The sequence below is a fragment of the Mauremys mutica genome, chromosome 11 (genome assembly GCF_020497125.1).
Source record: "Mauremys mutica isolate MM-2020 ecotype Southern chromosome 11, ASM2049712v1, whole genome shotgun sequence".
Taxonomy (NCBI): Eukaryota; Metazoa; Chordata; order Testudines; family Geoemydidae; genus Mauremys; species Mauremys mutica.
The window spans coordinates 41,829,819-41,848,709 of record NC_059082.1 but is presented as its reverse complement, the minus strand read 5'-3'; the positions used below and the strand labels follow the sequence as shown (position 1 = coordinate 41,848,709).

General features: G+C 50.8%; 2 protein-coding genes and 1 long non-coding RNA gene across 5 annotated transcripts in view; 2 read left to right on the top strand and 1 right to left on the bottom strand.

Moving 5' to 3' along the window:
• The window catches only part of MYO9A (myosin IXA), a 480,816-nt gene extending 471,637 nt beyond the window's left edge, over window positions 1-9,179 (top strand). For both annotated transcript variants that reach the window (XM_044979720.1, XM_044979719.1), the window contains 3 exons: window positions 1,142-1,344; window positions 3,185-3,327; window positions 3,746-9,179. In XM_044979720.1, coding sequence (XP_044835655.1) covers window positions 1,142-1,344; window positions 3,185-3,327; window positions 3,746-4,221 — 822 coding nt within the window. In that variant the 3' untranslated portion in view covers window positions 4,222-9,179. The remainder of the gene's footprint in view (window positions 1-1,141; window positions 1,345-3,184; window positions 3,328-3,745) is intronic.
• Window positions 9,180-10,784: 1,605 nt separating this feature from the next.
• NR2E3 (nuclear receptor subfamily 2 group E member 3) overlaps window positions 10,785-18,891 on the bottom strand; it is a 16,276-nt gene continuing 8,169 nt past the window's right edge. The window contains exons 6-8 of the mRNA XM_044980377.1: window positions 17,838-18,078; window positions 13,974-14,079; window positions 10,785-12,555 (exon numbers count right to left, since the gene is read on the bottom strand). Coding sequence (XP_044836312.1) covers window positions 12,423-12,555; window positions 13,974-14,079; window positions 17,838-18,078 — 480 coding nt within the window. The 3' untranslated portion in view covers window positions 10,785-12,422. The remainder of the gene's footprint in view (window positions 12,556-13,973; window positions 14,080-17,837; window positions 18,079-18,891) is intronic.
• Window positions 17,828-18,891, top strand: part of LOC123344307 — a 24,419-nt gene continuing 23,355 nt past the window's right edge. For both annotated transcript variants that reach the window (XR_006572507.1, XR_006572505.1), the window contains exon 1: window positions 17,828-18,105. This is a non-coding gene — a long non-coding RNA (uncharacterized LOC123344307). The remainder of the gene's footprint in view (window positions 18,106-18,891) is intronic.

Below are 18,891 nucleotides of genomic sequence, written 5' to 3'. Positions count from 1 at the left end.
ATACTGGGCTGCTGATCAAGTTGTAGTTAATATAATGAGCCAGCAGCTGTCATGTGCGTTACAGTGCACTGAGTGAGCCTGTGAAGATCTGAAGATACTGAGCTTGCTCACTAGGTTGGGCTTTCCAAAGAAACTAAGTTGATTTAGGAATACAGGTCTCGTTCCTCCCAAAAATTACAGCAAGGGAGAATCCTCTTACATAACTAGCTGCCAGTTTTAAAACTGTTATAAGTTGAAATAATAGAGCCTCTGCTTACTTCACATCAGAATAGTTACCCAGTCGGCTGGAGTTGTACACTGCTTGATCAGCAGTCTAGTAGTTATTCATAGCTCTGAAGGATTTTCTCTTGAACAGTTTCTCTGCTCTGCCATCTTTCCCCTCGCCTTGTTTCACACAGTGGCACCTCTGCCTCCTCATTCCCTTTCCCTGATGTAGGGAGCTAGTGTGTGCTTTAACTGGCCTCTCTGCTTACTTTAATATTGGACCTCTCATTTCCACAGACAGTATGAGGACTAAAAGTGCAGCCATGGTTTTGTAGCTGGCTTTTCCACTTAGCATCGTTTGAGCTCCCTAGTGTTTGTTGTGTATGGAGAGCAATTCCTCAGCCCGCTAAGCTGAATGTTCACATTGGAGAGTGTTATCCGTATCGTTTTGTGTGCATAGTGGAATTGTTTTTTTGCAAAGAATGGGGTAGTTTAGGACTGTGCACGCCAACGTTTTGTGTGCAATGTTCAGGATGTTCTCACCACGAGCCAGCATTGTGATTTGGCAGACTGAAGGCTTCCCGTCTTACAGCCTGGGCTTGCAAAAATACATTCTGTTGTGTCTTTAATTGACTTTGGAAGTCCGATGTGCATGTCTCTAAAAAGTTTCATCTGTCCTTTTCTGAACACACAAAACATTTATGTCCCCCCAGCCAGCCTGCTGTGAGCTTTGAGGTGTCCTTGACTGTCATGCATTGTAACTGGTGTTGTGGACTGTGTACATATGCTAAGCACCTGTTGCTGAAGTTGTTTCCTCCATTCTTGGTACTGGCGATAAAGGGGGGAAGAATACTGTCAGTCTAAAATGTACCATGAGATGCCTGCAAGGTTTGGCAATAATGGCATGAAGTTTGTTGATATGGGTTTTTACCTTCAGGGCAAAGGACGTCTAAGGCGTGGAACTTTCCCGAGTCCAACATCTCCTGTTTCAGTGCGATTACCCTCCGTGTCTGATGTTTCTGAGGAGACCGTGAGTAGTGAGGAGGCAATGGAGATGGATGTCACAGATCAGCAGCAGGCAGCTATGCAGCAAGAGGAGAGGGTGCTGACTGAGCAGATCGAGAGCTTGCAGAAGGAAAAGTGAGTCATAGGGAATGGAGGGATGGAAGGGCTCAGTGCTCCAGAGGTGGACAATTAATGTTGGGAATCTGGAATCTTAAATTCAGATCCTCTTAGAGCCACAGGTGAACACAAATTTGGTCCCACTCTGATAGTGGTTGAAAAATGTTCTCCACTTCACAACATTTTGTACGATTAGCAATGTCTGCACATCAGGGTGAGGTGCATCAGCAGTACTATGTGGGGAACCAAAACTGAAGGCAAGTGGTGTTGCAGGTTGGGATTGAGGTGCATTTGTGCTGAAGGGTAGGGGTGCATTTGTGTGGAATTGCAAGATTGAGGCACGTTGCCAGAAAAAGAGTTTTAGAACTGGTATGGAATAGAGCAGGGGTCGGCAACCTTTCAGAAGTGGTGTGCCGAGTCTTCATTCATTCACTCTCATTTAAGGTTTCGCATGCCAGTAATACATTTTAACGTTCTTAGAAGGTCTCTTTCTATAAGTCTATAATATATAATTAAACTATTGTTATATGTAAAGTAAATTAGGTTTTTAAAATGTTTAAGAAGCTTCATTTAAAATTCAATAAAATGCAGAGCCCTCCGGACCAGTGGCCAGGACCCAGGCAGTGTGAGTGCCACTGAAAATCAGCTCGCGTGCTGCCTTCGGCACCCATATGCCATAGGTTGCCTACCCCTGGAATAGAGACTACATGGATGTCAGTTAGCAATGGGGAAAGGTGATGTGTCCATGCTGATCATTAGAAGATCAGCAGCGGTTCCTTTCGTTGAATGTGAAGTATTGTTGAACTGACTGGAATTGGCAGTGTAGCCCTTGGTTTCATTCCTTTCTATGCAGGAGAAGCCAGAGGCTAATGCTAAGTAAATGCTCTTCTTCCTGAAGAGCCCTGACATACACTTCCGTCAGGATTCCATCCAGTCACCCTTCCTGCCCGATGTGTGTGGGGAGCCACTAGGGGAGATGGTGAAACATTCTGAGCTGCGGCATCAGTCTGCTGCTGACACTCAGCTCTCTGATTCCTTCTCCTCTAATGGAGATTCTACAGCCTCGTTACTGCTGCTGTCTGACTGATCAGGATCCGGGTGAAAGACAGCCCAGATGCAGTGGGAGAGATGCTAGCTGGCAGACAGCAGCACTCAGAGTAATGATCATAGACTTTGTCTGCATCAGCTGTTGAGGGTATACAGCCCTTCCCCCTTGCTAACCTGGCTCTCCAGCCTTTGGGCCTTGTTAGATGCATCACAGCTCCTGGTTTCCTTAGGTGGCCCATGCGCCTCCATGGCTGGCCAGGAGTCTGAGATTGATCTTCTCTAATGTGGACCTTGCAGGGCTCATCCTTGCCTTTGTCACCCCCAAGCCAGACTGCTGTCGTGTGCTCTGTCCAGGCCTGGTGAGCACAGAACACCTACGTTGAATTCTGTGCTGCCTTTTTGTTCACCTCAACAATGGTGCAGTTCAGGGTGCTGGTGATGATCATTAAAGCACTGGTCTGGGGATGGGATGGCTGAGAAGCTGCCCCTTGCCAGACGTCCAGCCACAGCACTTGGATTGGCTGGGATGTTCTGATGGTTCCACTAGTGGAAGCCTCCATGACCACTGGTGGACTGATTCCAGTGTAGACTCCAGCTCTGACATTTGCACTTTCCTCCCAGTGTGATACCCCAGTATCTGTGTTTGGTTCTGAACGTTGCTTGTTGTTGTGTTCTGTTCCTGACACTGTGTTTGCACGGCCTCCCTCGAGCTCTCCAGCCAATGCCCTTCTGTGGCTCCCTGCTTACACAGCACTGGTTTACTTCCTCTCCACCTTTGTCCTGGTTCACTGACTAGAGTTATTTTCTGCAGAGAGGAGCTGACTTTTGAGATGCTTGCTCTGGAGCCCCGAGCCTCTGATGACGAAACCCTCGAGTCTGAAGCTTCCATTGGCACTGCGGATAGCTCAGAAAATTTGAACTTTGACTCTGAAGGGGCTATCTCTGATCGATCGGGTAATCACAGTCCTCTTCTGACAGGTTTGCTTAGGAGGTGGCATTCCCTGCCTGGGACACCCTCCATCTTCACCCCAGAGGGAGCATAGTCTGTTTATTAAAACACAGGCCTGAGAGGCAGGTTCTAGACCTAGCTTTGCTACTGACTTGTGAATGGACTTCAGCAAATCACGTAATCATTTTGTGCCCGCAATTGTGTCAGACCCCTGGTTGTCCCAGACACTGTGGGTAACCATTTCACATGTTAACCTGTAGGCACCGTGGGTTGGTCACTTCTCTTTTCCAGTTTAATCGCATATGTTCCCCCTGACATGCCCAGCAAATTCACTCTGATAGTAAGAGTTACATGGAAATGCATTACTGTATATGCAGCCTTGTGTGTATCTGTTCTCATTCCCCTCCCCTCTCTTTCTATCAGAGAGAAGTTTAGCACTTAGTTCGCTGAGGCCTGTCAAGGTCGAATCCACGAGCAGGTTGCGAAGGCAACTGAGGAAGCAGCAAGACTCTCTGGACTCAGTGGATTCTTCGGTTTCTTCTCCGTCTTCATCCTCCTCATCCTGCTTACCTCACATGACTAGGAAACGATTCCAAATGTACTCCAAGTCGCCCTTCTATCGAGCAGTTGCTCCTGGCAATATCACTGAGCAGAGGCTGGGACTTGAAGGGTTACCAGGGCAGCTTAGGGGTCTGGATGACAGGCCCCAGTTCACCAGCAGAGGGACGTTCAGCCCTGAGAAAGGCAAACAGAAACTGAAGAATGTGAAAAACTCACCCCAGAAAACCAAAGAGCTCCCAGAGGGGGCAGCTGGGGCAGGCCGGAAAAGAAACACTGAAGCAGACTGCAGCAGCACCCAGCAGCTGGTGCTTTTTGGGAACAATGAGTTCATGGTGTGAACCAGTTGCCCAAAATCTCCTCATTGCTGCAGACAAGTGATAGCATCTCACCTTTGGTATCTTCCCCCTCATCATCACCGCCGCCACCACCACCACCATTGTAGAGTTACTGCCAGCTGCCCATGCAAAGCATTTATTCACTAATTGCTTGGGCTTCCAACCTTGCATTGCCAGTGCTGCAGGGAGCAGAAGACTAACTCTTAATAAAAGCCTGTTGGGGACAGTTTCAGCAGTGGCCTTAGCTCTTTTTAATATTTTGGAACTCAAAACCTGCCAGGTTTTTCTGACTGGGGACTCAGAACAAAAGAAAATAAATTGGGGGAAGAATTGCTGGTGAGCTCTGTTTTACTTCCCGTCAGCCCCTGGCTTTCTCTTTCTGAGCAGAGGAAACGGGGAGAGGGAAAATCAAGCCGCCAGGTAGCGCCAACAGGATCTTGGAGTTTGGGGAGCTGGTCCATGCCTGTCTTGACCTTGATGTGAAAGCTGCAGACTGTGTGTTTGTGCTGGGATGAAGCATAAACTCCTCCTTACAAGGAACCACAGCAAAGAGTAGACCAAGCCCTTTGTTCAGAGCTATTTATAATGCACTCCATGTTGTTGTCAGGTGATAATAAAAAGCTATCATTTCCATTCAAGCAATCAGAGCATGTCTCAAAACTCCCACCACACAGACCTGCAATGAAAAGAGAGTGATTTTTATTTTTGTTGTTGTTGATATGTCAGGAAAATTAATGCCAGTTTCACTCCTGGTTAGTTCAAGCCAAATACTTGTGCCGAATTTTCAATAGCCATAACTAATCCTGTGATCAAGGCACAAAGAAGCATTTCTGAAAAACAAAGGAACCTTTAGAAATATAAACCTAAAACATTACGACCACATCACAACCCTGAAGTGCTGCCCACTTGTATACACTGACCAAGTGAACAATGGTTAATAGTTCCAGTGAAGGACAAGAACTTCTCAGCCAAGCAGCAAACTCATGCAGCCAAAACAGCACTATTTTAATTGCAGTGTTAAATCAAAAAGAAATGCATGGAAAAGTGTTAAGGAAAATTTTCCCAAAGTAATCTGTTTTTAAAATGTGACCTAACCAACTTTCTCCCCTTTTCTCAGATCATCAGTATTAAAAGCAAAAAGAAAAAAATCAAGGACTACTTTTTGTTAATATTCTGGTTATTGAAGTTCACTGTATATATATTTAAAGGTTTTTATTTCCCCCCTAGATGGAACGTTTTTGCCAGGAAAAGAAAGGGAGAAGTGAGGGAAGGTAGAATAGCCCTTAAGATTATTGCAGGGAAAGAAATGGCACCATTTTTCACCATAATGCATCACCATTCACCATGTCTCAGCTCACTGAACATTTTGTGAGATTAACAACCTGCCTAAACTGCTTAGAACCTGTGAGAAGCTGATGCATGTGCACCTCTCACTGTAAATGTGACACCTTTTGTCAAGGCAAGTATGTGACAAATGTTTGTTTAAAAAGTTCTCACTAGATCTCTTCAGAGTAAGCCGAGCAGTGTCATTCTGTCAGATCAAGGCTAGATTTGTTATTCATGATGTCATCCTGTGACTTGCCGCCAGCACAGATGTTGCTGTAACACTTATAAAAAACAGATTTGTAGGAATCTAATTATTAAGCTTAGAGGCAGTAGTCCAGGAGGTCACTTAGTGACTTGGAACTTTATGGGGATGTCCCTACGTGTTAGTCTGCATCCACGGTCACATGGATGAAGACCAGCAATCCCAGAGTATCATTCAGAGAAATTACAGATGTCAGGCCATTTCTCTAAGCAGCCAGGAATTTGCTGATGCTGAGAGGAGGAGTTGATTAGAAGGGGCTTCAGGACCCGAGTTAGAATAATTAGCTGAATAAATGCTGGATTGGACCTGCCACTTAACCTGCTAGTTCTGTCCTGGGTAATGTTCTGAAGCCAAATGTGGTTCTAACCTTGATCCTCCTAATCAGAAATAGCAGCACTGGTTTGTGTACCTGACCTTTCTCTCTCTAGCATCCAAGAGTAACGGGAAAAGACATTTGCATTTCATAATATTGCTGGATAATGGTTTTGTTATTTTACCTCCATAATATGGAACTAGAAGTATCATGCGACTCCCAGTAACCCCTTCCCTTGCCTCCCTTCAGTAGCGTTCCAGTACAGAACTAAGTCTGCATCCTGGCTTCACAACAGTATATCTCAGTTCCAAAAGGGCCCTTCCTGAACTTGCAGCTGTTGTGGACAATGTGCACCTGGTTTCGTACATGGGTGAGCACCCTGGGGATGAGTCAGTCTGCTGGAGTTGCTTGCAATAGTAGTAGGTTTAATGATTCCTTCCTCTCAGACTTCACTGGTGGGGAGCAATACTTTGGCATGTTCCTCGGCTGGTTGAACCTGCATTTCTTTAGAGGGATTTTTTTATTTATTTATTTTTTTTGCAGTGAAAAACATGTAATTTAGGCCACTTTTACCAGAGTGGTGATGACATGGAGCAGGGACAGGGATTTACAGTTCCTGCTTTGACCTCTGTGGATTTAATTATGTCAAACTCTTTAGTTCTAAAGTTGCTAATTTAATAGGTCGCTAGCTGTTTTACAGATCAACCAAGAAACCCCTGGCAAGGTGGGTGGTGGTTATGAAGGTGGAAAGTAACTAAGGAAACGCTACAGGGCACCCAAACCCTTCAGAAGCCAATTACAAGATTACCCAAAAAATGCATATGAAGTGGATAGACTATACTGTTGTTTCAACTGGGATTAAATGAAGTGATGCCATACAGAGTAATACATTTTAACTTTAAAAGTAAAGTTGTAAACATGAATACAGACCAGCTAACTACAGATTTTGCAACTAGAACTTAGTTAACCATTCTGATGGCGCACAAGCCAGAAGAGACCCCAGTGCATACAACCTTAGAGTGGGTTGGCTCTGCCCAGCTTATACTGTAAAGGAGTCAAAACTTGCATTTAGCCAGTAGAGTCAGAGGAGACTGAATACTCGCAGAGAGCAGATCTGGTGCGGGAGGGTGTGCTGTTTTTACATAGCCTTTGTTTAAAAAAACCATAACTGCACTTCAAGATCAGAAAAGTCACTCTGTAAAAATCTCCTCTTAGTGGATTCATATTCTTTCAGTGATTTCCATATGGGAATTTGCTGTGTTTAAAAGTCCAAGCACAAGCTGTCGAACTGCCAATACAGTGGGTTCAACCTGTTATTTCAAAATCAGGCTGTGTTCTCTGTGCTTCACACTGTGTATCATCTCCCATGTGAAATCAGAATGCTGCTGGCACTTTTGCTGAGGCTCCTTCAGGCAGAATAGTACACAGCTTGCTTTTCTTAAGCTGTCTTGGGTTCTGCAAGACTGATTCAGAGCATACTTTATGAAGGAGCCACTTTTACAGAGTTACTTTTGGGATCATCATCTGATAGAGAGAGAATCCCTGTTATAAGGCTCTGCAGGACTCAGTTTTCAGCAGGGATTATTTCTACTTACCTTCTTCCGAAGGTTTTTGCACCCATTGACTTGCTGGTTCTTCAATAATGTTGATTATTGAGCTACAAAATTCTGCAGAAGCAACGGGTCAGGATGGGGAGGGACATGATGAAGTTTTCACAAAAGGGGGTACAGGTTGCTGTCCCCTGCAGAGTTGTACTTAATATTGCCATGCAAGGAATTAAGTTTGGGATTCCCCCAACAGTGGCCACACCTGCAGAAGCAGCATGCATCTGCCCACATATGATAGCAGAGGCTGCAAGTCATACTACTGTTACAGCCTTTTCAGTTGGGTCGAGTGGAGGATACACAGGGAGCTATGGATAGCTGCCTCCACTCCAGGGATGAGATTTAACATTAGCTGAAGACTGTTAATACTGGAAAAGCATCAGGGGCTCCAACATTGATTTATCAAGCCCTGCTTTGTTTAGATTAAGGAATGGTCTGTCTGTCCCTCTCCCCCATGGGTTGGTGAAGAGGAATTACATAAGCACTTGTAATTAAGATGTTAAGCACCAAACAGTCTGAACACCACTTCCCATTAGAAATCAAATGTGTATGGTTCAAAAGGCGATATACACACAGGAAGCCCTGAATGAAAACTTGGCTTTCGACACACCCGCCTCTGCTGTTCTCAGGGTTTCTGATCCTCCACTTAAGTTCTGCAACAGTAACTCTAGGCTTCAGATACACTCCAGGGGTGCCCTAGCTTTCCTTTCTTCCAATCCAAGAGCATTCATTTCAGCCAGAACCCTCCCACCCACCACTTTCCTTTTATCTTGTCTTGAAGGGGGGAGGGGGAGACAGTGGAAAGGTTTCAGTGGGTCCAGACTGTGTGTTCTGTTTTTGTCGTCATTTAATTATTATTTTGAACACAGGCACGGGATAGACCAATCCTTTGTTTCGTTCCCCGTCCACGTTTAAGCCTGATGCCTGTCTTCCCAGTCCTGTCACGCAGTAGGTAAGCGGTAGGTTCTCAGAGATGATACACTCCTTGTACCAAGTGAATGTACTTACCACTGGAAAGGATAGGGGCTGCATATTATTATTAATTATTATTATTATTTGTAATGGAAATTTTTAAAGTAACTTATAAGAATGCTGAGTGTAAATTTAAAAAGCAAAGTCTGTATTGTAAAAGGATATATTATCCTGTGTCATACGCTCTATACATTTTACCTGTTTAGGAAAAAAGAATATATAAAGGAGAATGATTTCTCTTACCACAGAGCCAGATTGCATGCCACTGTGCAGTCAGCTGGCACTTTGTAATTTCATGTCAGTAGGTTTTCTTTATTTTTTTTTTAATTAATGTTGTTTTTTCCTTCTGGAACAAGGCCGTCATATGTATAAAGTGCAATTTGTGTAATATTTCTTAAATATATACTGTATGGCTGTACAAAACCAACTTTATGAACAAATAACCCCTAGCTTATTAAAGAACAAAGCTATTAAAAAGCAAAGAATGACAGTGATTGATGTGGTTTGTATGACTTGGGAACGCTGCTCTCAACCTCTCCAGATTCACTTTCCTTTGGTTCGTGGCTTTCAAGTATTGGCAGGGATCAGGAGGACAGCCAAGAGTAGCACCCAGGTAAGACAGTTAAGACTTGACAGAGGAGTGGGAACAGGGTGTGTGTGTCCTGCTTGCTTCTCCAGAGCAGACTTCAATCTAATGTGGCCCAGATGCATTCTAAAGACATGCAAGATCCCAGCATACAGCCCCTGAGACAGATCTCAGCTGTTGAGACCTGAATTTCCACAAATCCCCAGTGTGTACTGAATACATGAATGGCTGCAGTGTGCTCCAGTTGTGCACAGTAGAGACTCAGTGACAAATTTCCATTGCATCCCTTGACTGGGCAGAGTGTGAGCTCCCTGTCTGAAATGGTATGCCCCTGGATCTGAGAGCTGGGACTCATGATCCTGGGGGAGAAAGAGAGGGAAACTATTCTTCCAGGTTTAGTAGCATGTCTGCCTTCAGCATGGTGGTTGAACTAGTCACAAGTGATCGTGTAACAATTACCAGCACTGGATAAAGTTGCCAGAAGACCATGATTCCCAGCTTCTGAGAGTCACCAGCAGTTCCCCTATGGGGATAGAGAAAAATGATGCAAGTTTTACTGCATGCTGGAAGTGTGAGCATGCGGCGCCACCCTTCCATCCCAAGCAATGGGGCTGCAATGGGCCTAGCTGCATGAGTCCAGATGAAGTAGTGCCTTCTGGGACCTTTGGTCCCCACTGTCAGGATTCTGTGATTTGGTAATGCAAAATAAAGCATCTCATCTTTAAGTTACTAGTCCAAACTCAGCTGCGGTAGGTAGTGACCTGAAGTTGTATGGCTGTTCGATTCCCTTTGTGGAATGAGTTAGTAAGCTCAGTCCAGTATCCATGTCACTAAAACCACTACACAGTTACCACTAATTGGCTCTGCACAGTAGAAAGGCTTAAGACTGAGGACCAAGGTGAGCGAACATCCCCTCTCCCTCCTAGAAGTGGGTGGTCTCTCCAGGTCAGGGTTGAAGCCCACTGACCAGGTCATGCATGAAGGCTTTTCTTGCTGAACCCGATGGCTGGATGAATAGGAGTTCCATCTCCAGAACTATTCATTTGGCATTGCATGAGCTTCTCGTGTACATACAAATAACGAAGAGGGCCCTCTTTCTGCATTCAGCTGTGGCCGGTGGCATGCTGCCATTATGGCCCTAGCTTTGGGGACTGCTCTGGGCTGAGCACACCAGAAACCCTCAAGGGTTCTTGCCTCGAGCCATGGTTAGCAATAGGCTGCAATGCAACTGACCTGCAAGAGGAAGGGTCTCAGCCAGTAGCGTGAGGTCAGGAATAGACTGGCTGCTCCTGCCCGGGGAGGTGAGTGGGATGCACACAGGAAGTAGGGCTAAACTGAGAGAGAATGGAGCAGTTCCAAAGAGCACACTTTATTAGTTACACCAAGCCAGCAGATAGCACACACTCCGGCAGCTGCAGGGCGAGAGAGGCACTCTGGGAATACAATGTGTGTTTGTACAATTACAAAGGAGCTGGACTATGTAAAAAATTGCCCTGCCCCCCTTGCTACACACACCCCCTCTTGGTTGAAGGGCATTGACTCAACATCAGCATGGCTAAGCCACGATAGCCTTTCCGAGGCAACCTTGGTGCTCCCTTTGCTGCTCACCAATACGAGTTTTAACTCTTTAACCTCAGAACCCTGGCATTTGCCAGCCAAGCGAATGCTTGGGACATAGAGTGTCACTGTAGTCTCCAAAGAGAGGAGTCTATGACACTGATGCAGGCGACAGTTCTCCTCATGCAAATATACCTATCAAGCATTCTTGACATGCTAACAGATCCTCTAACAGTTGTCCTTCCTGCATGAGAACAACATCCATTGCTCGCTTCTCCTGCAAGGCACTGCAAAACCCTGCCTCTATCAGAACATGGCGTCCCATTTGACTGCTTGGATAGCACTGCTCAGAGGGTGTCATGCTGCCGGAACACACTCAAGGCCCAGCAGTGCGATATGGGTCATTACACTCACACGGCCTCCCACAGTGCAGCTTTTCTGCATCAGCAGCCTTCCTCCTTTACTGCACAGAAAGGCTCTTCAGTTCAGAAGACACGGTAGCAGAGATCACATCAGCCTCTCCAGGTCTTTGAGTCCAAGCTGTGCTCTCCTAGCTGCAATTAGGGTTTCAAAAGAGAGGCTACAAGTCCAGGGTGTGTTTCAACTTCTCTGCAAACTCTACTTACATTTCTCAGTTCAAATGCAATAGTAGATGTTCTGCCATCACCAAGTGTTCCTAGTCTGAGAGAATGCAAGGTGCCATATAGCATTGTTTCAAGACAACAGACCATGCATCCCGTGTTAAACATCATAGTCTTCCTTAAAGTCAGTGTCCGGATCACTTGTTAGAACCTGGTGTGTGGTAGGAAATCCCAGTGAAAAAGTAATCTTAAAAACACATCTTGCACAGGTGATGTTATGCTGCTGGTTATCCCCTATTTAAGGTTCAGCAAATACCAAAGGCAAGTTCATTTCTTCCCCCTCCAACTGACAGTCACCTTTTCCTTGACCCTCCTAGGCCACCATCTGGGCCATAGCCCATGGCAGGACGTGTGAAGATTTCCAGGACCAGACCTTCTGAGCCTGGATCTCTTTCAGACTTTCATTTTTTTCATTAATTTTGCTGATGTTCATGCCTCACTTTGCATCAAGAGCTGCATTTGCCCACCCCCATTGGGGTGGTGTTAGTAGAGTGTCCTGGCTTTCCACCATGAGTTTGTGTTCTTCACATATGTAACATTAGTTTCATCTTAGTAGGTAGGTACCAGGTGATTCTTGTGGTTCTACTAATGGAGCTTGTAAACTTCTGTTCAATTCTGAGTCAGAGAATCTGCTGTGTGACTTCCTGGGAGTGACTGAAACCCCCAATGGGTTACAATGATCTGAATGTTGATAGGAAACAATTTCCAGTTGGCTGCAGCTGCTTGTGAACAGAGATTAATCCTGGGCCATACTATGTCAGGATTGGTAGATATGCAGTTGACTTGGACAACTCACTCAGGACTGAGTGGGATCTCCACATTCCTTTCACCTGCTCTTTGGCTCAGTGCATTAGAAACCAGGTGCTTGGAACTACAGTGTTCGTGCCGCTCCAGGAAGCCCTCAACACTGACATCAAGGGACCCTGGTCGCAAGAGGGACAGGTCAGTTTTTGAACATGTCGCAGAGCAGCTTCTCCATGGGAGTGTTCCCGATAGTTCTGCGGAAGAAGAGGAACTCGATCCGGTCTGAGGAAATAAACCTCAAGGAGGGAAGGAGCAGGAGCAGTTTCCCAAACCTGAAGGCAAGCAGAGAAGTGTCAGTGTGGGTTTGGTTAGCTATTAAGTAGAGGGAGAGTCTCGGAGGATTTTACCCTGCTGTGTCAGAGGTCAAAGAGCTAACACTATCACAAGTCAGTAATTCCCTGGCGAGAGGTACTGCCCAAACAAAGCTTGCAGAGAGCGAAAATGTTCTGACACGGGTGGTTTCCCCTTGATTTATTCCCATCAAATTTCTCTTTTGGGTAATGCACTTGGGCCATCAAAGCATGTGTGGCCAAGTGTCCTGGAAAACACAGAGCAATTTGCCAACCTACCTACCACTGGGCTGTTGAGTGTAATGCTAAGGTTCAGGCTGGAAAGTAGGGACCTACCACTACAATGTTTTATGCTCTTCACAAGTACAACATGGTCCAACAGGATGAATTGACTCTAGGCTCCTGCCAGATCTTCCCAACCATGCCTGGAGGAGCCACCGTGTAGCCACCGTTCTAAAGCAGTGACACATTGGCCTATGCTCAATCCAGCAGCTCAGTGATGCTGTCATCTGTTTCATGCCATGGCTGCCTGCCCTTGATGGCTTCACTCCAGAGGAGGAATGAGACTCAGTAGGTACAAGCCTGGGTGAGGGGAACAGCTCAAGAGAGGAGCCGTTTGTGCATCCATGGTGCTAAAGACACGGAAAAGAGCAAGTCCTGCCTTGATAAGCTCACAATCAATCTAGGACAGATTCCATCATGGAGGAGGGCCAGAAGGGATTGGTGGAAGAGGCCCTCCAGCCCAGGGAAGTTGGCACATGTTTAGGTTTCACTTTCTGCGTGTTTGGGGTTTTGTTGTAAATAACCATGAGATGGGGCTACCTGGAAGAAGGAACATCCCCCTTTGCGAGAGGATGTGAAGAGAGAAGAGGGGATGCTTGGTGCACAGGAAGGAGGATGGTGGGTGGCATTGCATGGCGGAGAAGACCTCAAAGGGAGCAGTGGACAGCGGAGTGGGGATGAGCTGTAGGCAGGTGCAGAGCCCAGGATGCCTCGATGTGGAGGGGGGGAAATCCCACAAAGCTGAGTCACCCAGCACCCAATCCCTAAAGGAGGTGACGCTCTCCCCTCCCCCAGCAGAGGGCACCAGCCCAACAGGGATGAATCCACCTGCGCTTTAGCATTCTGCCTAGGCGGGAAAGGCTGCTAAAGGAAGGACAGGCAGCTCAGCCCTGCCCCAGCTCTAGAGCAGCACAAGGCAAACCGAGGGCTTCAGCATCATGGAGACTAGCTTGTGCAGTAAGGAGAAGAGTGATTTCTAACGCACTCGCCAGGGGGAGGGGGGCAGTTGTTAGACAGCTCAGAAGGGAGGAGAGGCAGGAAGGCAAGGAGCGAGACAGGCACTGGCAGCGAAGGGTGCTGCGTGGTCAATAGCACGTCTGCAGCATGAGCCCTGTTACCTGACAGGCTGGCTGGGGTAGTGTGTCCGGTTGTGTTGGTCCAGCATCACCTGCGACTGATCTTGCAAGTTCTCCACCTGCTCCGGATCCTTCAGGCCTCGTGTCTCTGTAACAAGATCAGGGCTGTTCTGTGGCACCTGCACTGAGAGAGGCTCCTCGCACACAGCAGGAGCACACACAATTCCCGTACTGTGGGTGGGCCAGCGGGTCCCACCACCAAGGAGCAAAGCCCTGGGCCCACCACACTGCCCAGGAGCCCCTCTGCACAGATGGAGCTGGTGAGGGCGTGCCCGTCAGATTGGATCACAAGTTGAACCAGCTCAGCTGAGCTGCAATTGTGCCTGGCTTGGCTCCGAGTGTGAGGTTGGTATTCCAGTGACACTCCCTGGGGGGAGCCCGGGTAGGCGGGCGGGGAGTGGGGGCAGTGCCTCTGCTGCTGTTTGAGTTGGTTCACAGGTCGTGGGACCCGACACCCTCTTGCTCTGGGACAGGTGCTCTAGCACCTCCTGTCTCCCCCCCTTTGTACCCCGCGGCTGTTCCCCAGACGAACACAACTTCATACACAGTGGGGGGGGGGGCGTAGCTAAGCTGCGGTGCCAACTCTGACCTGGGATGCTGAAAGTAACGGTGGGTGTGAGCTATACAGCTAGGGTGTTGGGTTTGTTTTTAATCAATTCACAGGGCTGTATCCTCTAGGGAAGGACATTTGCTGAGGACATTAACACTGGAACCATCGTTAATATGGTGAGAGAAATCCGATCATCTTCAGAAACCATGTGGACATGGCTTGGGCAACGCAGATGAACCCTTGTGTATTAACTCCCAGTAGCTAGGGATGGATGCTCAGAAGGAGATAGGGTTGCCAGGTGTCCGGTTTTCAAGCGGAACGCCTGGTCGAAAAGGGACCCTGACAGCTCCGGTCAGCACTGCTGCCCGGGCTGTTAAAAGTCCAGTCGGCAGCACAGCGGGGCTAAGACAGGCTCCCTGCAGCTCCCAGAAGCAGCAGCATGTCCCCCCTCCAGCTCCTAGGCATAAGGGCAGCCGGGGACTCTGTGTGCTGCCCCTGCTCCAAGCGCCAGCTCCACAGCTCCCTGGAACTGCCTGGCTGTGCCTCTGCATAGGAGCCGGAGAGGGGACATGCCACTGCTTCCTGGAGCTGCTTGAGAAAAGCACCGCCTGGAGCCTGCACCCTGACTCCCTGCCCCAGCCCTGATTCCCCTCCCACCCTCTGAATGCCTTGGTCCCAGCCCAGAGCACCCTCCTGCACCCCAAACTCATCCCCAGCCCCACCCCAGAGTCTTCACCCCCAGCTGGAGCCCTCACTGCTCCCACACACCCCTGCCCGGAGCCCCCTCCTGCAGTCCGAACCCCTCAGCCCTAGCCAGGAGCTCCCTTTAACACACCAAATCCCTCACCCTGGCCCCACACCAGAGCCTTCACCCCTGCCCCAGCCCAAAGCCCCCTCCCGCACCCCGAACCCCTCATTTCTGGCCCCACCCCAGAACTCACACCCCCAGCCCAGAGCATGTACCCTCTCCCCCACCCCGGCCCCCTGCTTCAGCCTGGAGCCCCCTCCCGCACCCTGAACCCCTCATTTCTGGCCCCAGTCCAGAGCCTGTACCCTCTCACACCCCGACCCCCTGCCTCAGCCTGGAGCCCCCCCCATACTTTGAACCCCTTGGCTCTATCCTGCAGCCCGGAGCCCCCTCCTGAACCCCAAACCTGGAGCCCTCACCCCCTCCCGCATCCCACTGCCTCAGCCAGGAGACCCCTCCCACACCCTGAACTCATTTCTGGCCGCACCCACAGCTGGAGCCCTCACCCCCTCACACACCCCAACCCCCTGAGCCAGCCTGGGGAAAATGAGCCAGTGAGTGAGGGTGGGGAGAGCGAGTGACAGAGGGAGGGGGGCATGGAGTGAGTGGAGGGAGGGCCTCGGAGAAGGGGAGGAGGGGTAGGGTAAGGGTGTTCGGTTTTGTGCGAGTAGAAAGCTGGCAGCCCTAGGTAACTGGGGTTCTGGGCAGAGCAGCAGTGTATACTGGCAATGCCAAAGGAGGTAGGGCTCAGAGATTATAAATGACACAGAACTGATCCGTTTCCTGGCACTGCAGGAGGAAGGTGAATGGCTCGGACCATCCTCCCTCCTGTTTCCAAACTAAATATTGGAAAGCCGCTGTTGTGAGGGAGCAGCACACACTGCCTGTGAGCCGGCTCCCAGGGCATAGCCTGGTCTCCTGGGCAACACGTTCCCCGGATTGCCTCCAGTCCGAGCAAGCAGGAAGCATGTGGGAGGGTCCCAGGCCTGGCAGCCAGTTTAGCAGGGCTGCCACAGGGCCGCCCAGAGGGGGGGGCAATTTGCCCCGGGCTCCACAGGGGCCCCCAAGAGAAGAGCGGAGGCTCCCGCCTCCGCCCCTCTCCTGGAGCCTCAGCGCATCAAGCGCCGAGTCTCCGGCCGAGCCCCTGAGCCCCGCCCCGATCCGCGTGGTGAGGGGGCGGGGCTGGGAGCTCCAACAGGGCCTGAGCCCCGCCCCGCTCAGAGCGGCGTGGGGAGGGGGCGGGGCAGCTGCCTCCGCTCGGCCTGGAGCTCCCAGCCCCGCCCCCTCACCACGCGGCTCTGAGCGGGACGGAGCTCAGGCCCCGCCGGAGACGCGCTCGGGTAAGAGGCTGAGCGGGGGGAGCGGGACCCACCGCCGCCGCAGTGCAGCCCGGTCTTCGGCGGCGGGGGGCCCCTTCTGTTCCGGGACCCGCCGCCAAAGTGCCCCGAAGGCCCGCGGCGGGGACCCCCCCAGCCACCGAAGACCGGGCTGAGCTTCGGCGGCGGGTCCCGCTTCGGCGGTAATTCGGCGGCGGGGGGTTCCCGCCGTGGGTCTTCGGGGCACTTTGGCGGCGGGTCCCGGAACGGAAGGGCCCCCCGCCGCCGAAGACCCCGGGCCCCCAGAATCCTCTGGGCGGCCCTGGGCTGCCAAGAGCAGGTTCAGGCCTGGTGAAAAAAAATGTTTGGACCCCCAGCAAGGGCGGATGGGCTAAACAGGGCCGGGGAAGCCTGGCCCCCTTCCGGACGGCTGGCCCCAGTAATTTGTACCGGCTTTCCCCACCCCCCCTCGTCGGCCCTGCAGTTTAGCCTCCTGTGAGGGGTGGAAAAGAAGGCAGCCGGCCAGGCTCTGTCCATGACCACAGTGAAATCGTCCAGAACGCCGCCTCTACAGAGCCACATGGGGGTCACAGGCCTCACCAGGTGGCCAGGGAGCCATTGTGAATGACCGCCATGGAGGGAGGGGCATAGAGTTCCCAGGAGCTCACTGAGCAAGGTTGCAAAGATCCTGCGCCCAACCTCCTCAGCCACCGCTGCCCAGTCCCCTCCCAGGTCACACTCCCGCCACTGGCTAGATCTCAGTCTCTCACTGCAGGCGGTTTGTGGGGGACTCGCGGTGTGAGCATCTTTCTCAGTCTGAATCTTTGTCTGGGCTCCACGATGGGATTCATACAGCCCAGGAGGGACCCGAAGATGCTCTGCTGGCCCTGGACAGATATAACTGGTGTCTCCAGGGCTGGGGGCTTCTTCTCCAAGGTCCCAATGGCTCAAATGGCCTTCTCGCCCTGGGCTGGGCAGGAACGAGTTGGGATACCAAGGGGGCAGGGGCTGCAGATTGGGACTGATGGGCATTGGCAGAGCTGGGGCTTCAGGTCCAGACTGAGGGGTATTGGCAGAGCTCCGGCGGTGGGGAGACACTAGAGCTGGGATATGTGGGCGGGGGGGCAGGGGCTGCAGGTCCGGACTGAAGGGCATTGGCAGAGATGTGAGAGCGAGGCCTCCTGCCTCACAGCTGTCCCTAGCCACTGTCCTGCAGCACCAGCTGGGCTCACCTGGTTTGAAGAGCACAATGGCCTTCATGCACGCGAACTCTGTGGGGTCTGTGGTCAGGGACTTGAAGCGGCTGATGGTTTCCTGCAGGATGCGGATGTCCACGCTGGCAGACACCAGTTTCCCGTGGATGTTGGGGGAGAGCTCAGGCACAGAGAGCAGCGGGCAGCTTTCCAAGGGCATGGACCATTGGATGGCGCAGAGCAGGAACAGCTCGCTCCAGGCTTCCTCCAGCAAAATCACCTGCCAAGGCGCAAGAGGAAGGAACATGTGAGCTATGGGACGGGGCCGTGTATGTGTGTGTATAGGCGGGTGGGCAGGTGTAGGCAGGTGTACATGTACGTACAGCACCTAGCACATTGGGGCCTTAAGGCTTGATTAGGGCCTGTAGCTGCTCCTGTAATACAGACATTAGATCCCCTTTTATCAGGGCCAGTGCAAGGATATTTTGCTCCCTAGGTGAAACTTCCACTTTGCGTGCCCCCCTGCACATCTTTTCATTGAGGGGCAATGAGCCTTTATAGACCCCAGCAGCCAGCCGTGCCCAGGGGCTGCTCCCCAGACCAGGTTCCCCCCCTCACCCGCTGAACTCCCCTGGAGGGTGCACAGCCCCCCCACGAGCCCACCCCGCCGGCCCCCGCTCCTAGTCCATTCAGTGGCTTTCTTGGGTTTGGGCCGCTGCAGCAGCCCTGCAAAGGTGGCAGCACCACTAGCAAGGAGCAGCTGTGCCCTCCCCCCTGCCCCAGGCTGCAGCCCAGCACACACACCCCCGGGGGCTCCTGCAGGCTGCAGCAGATGAATGCAGGTGGTGGCCCCTGTGCGCCCCCACCCCGGCTCCCCCCTCGCCACCGCTTCCCCTCCTGGAGCAGGCTCAGGGCCCCACACCCTGGCGGCAGCTCCCATGCCCGGGAGCCGCAGAGCCCGAATGTGGCGAGGGGGGAGCTGGAGGGCGCATGGGGTCCGCCGCCCACATACATCTGCTGCAGCCTGCAGGAGCCCCCGGTGGGGGGGGGTGCCGGGCTGCAACTTGGGCGGGGGGGTGTGTGTGGCTGATTC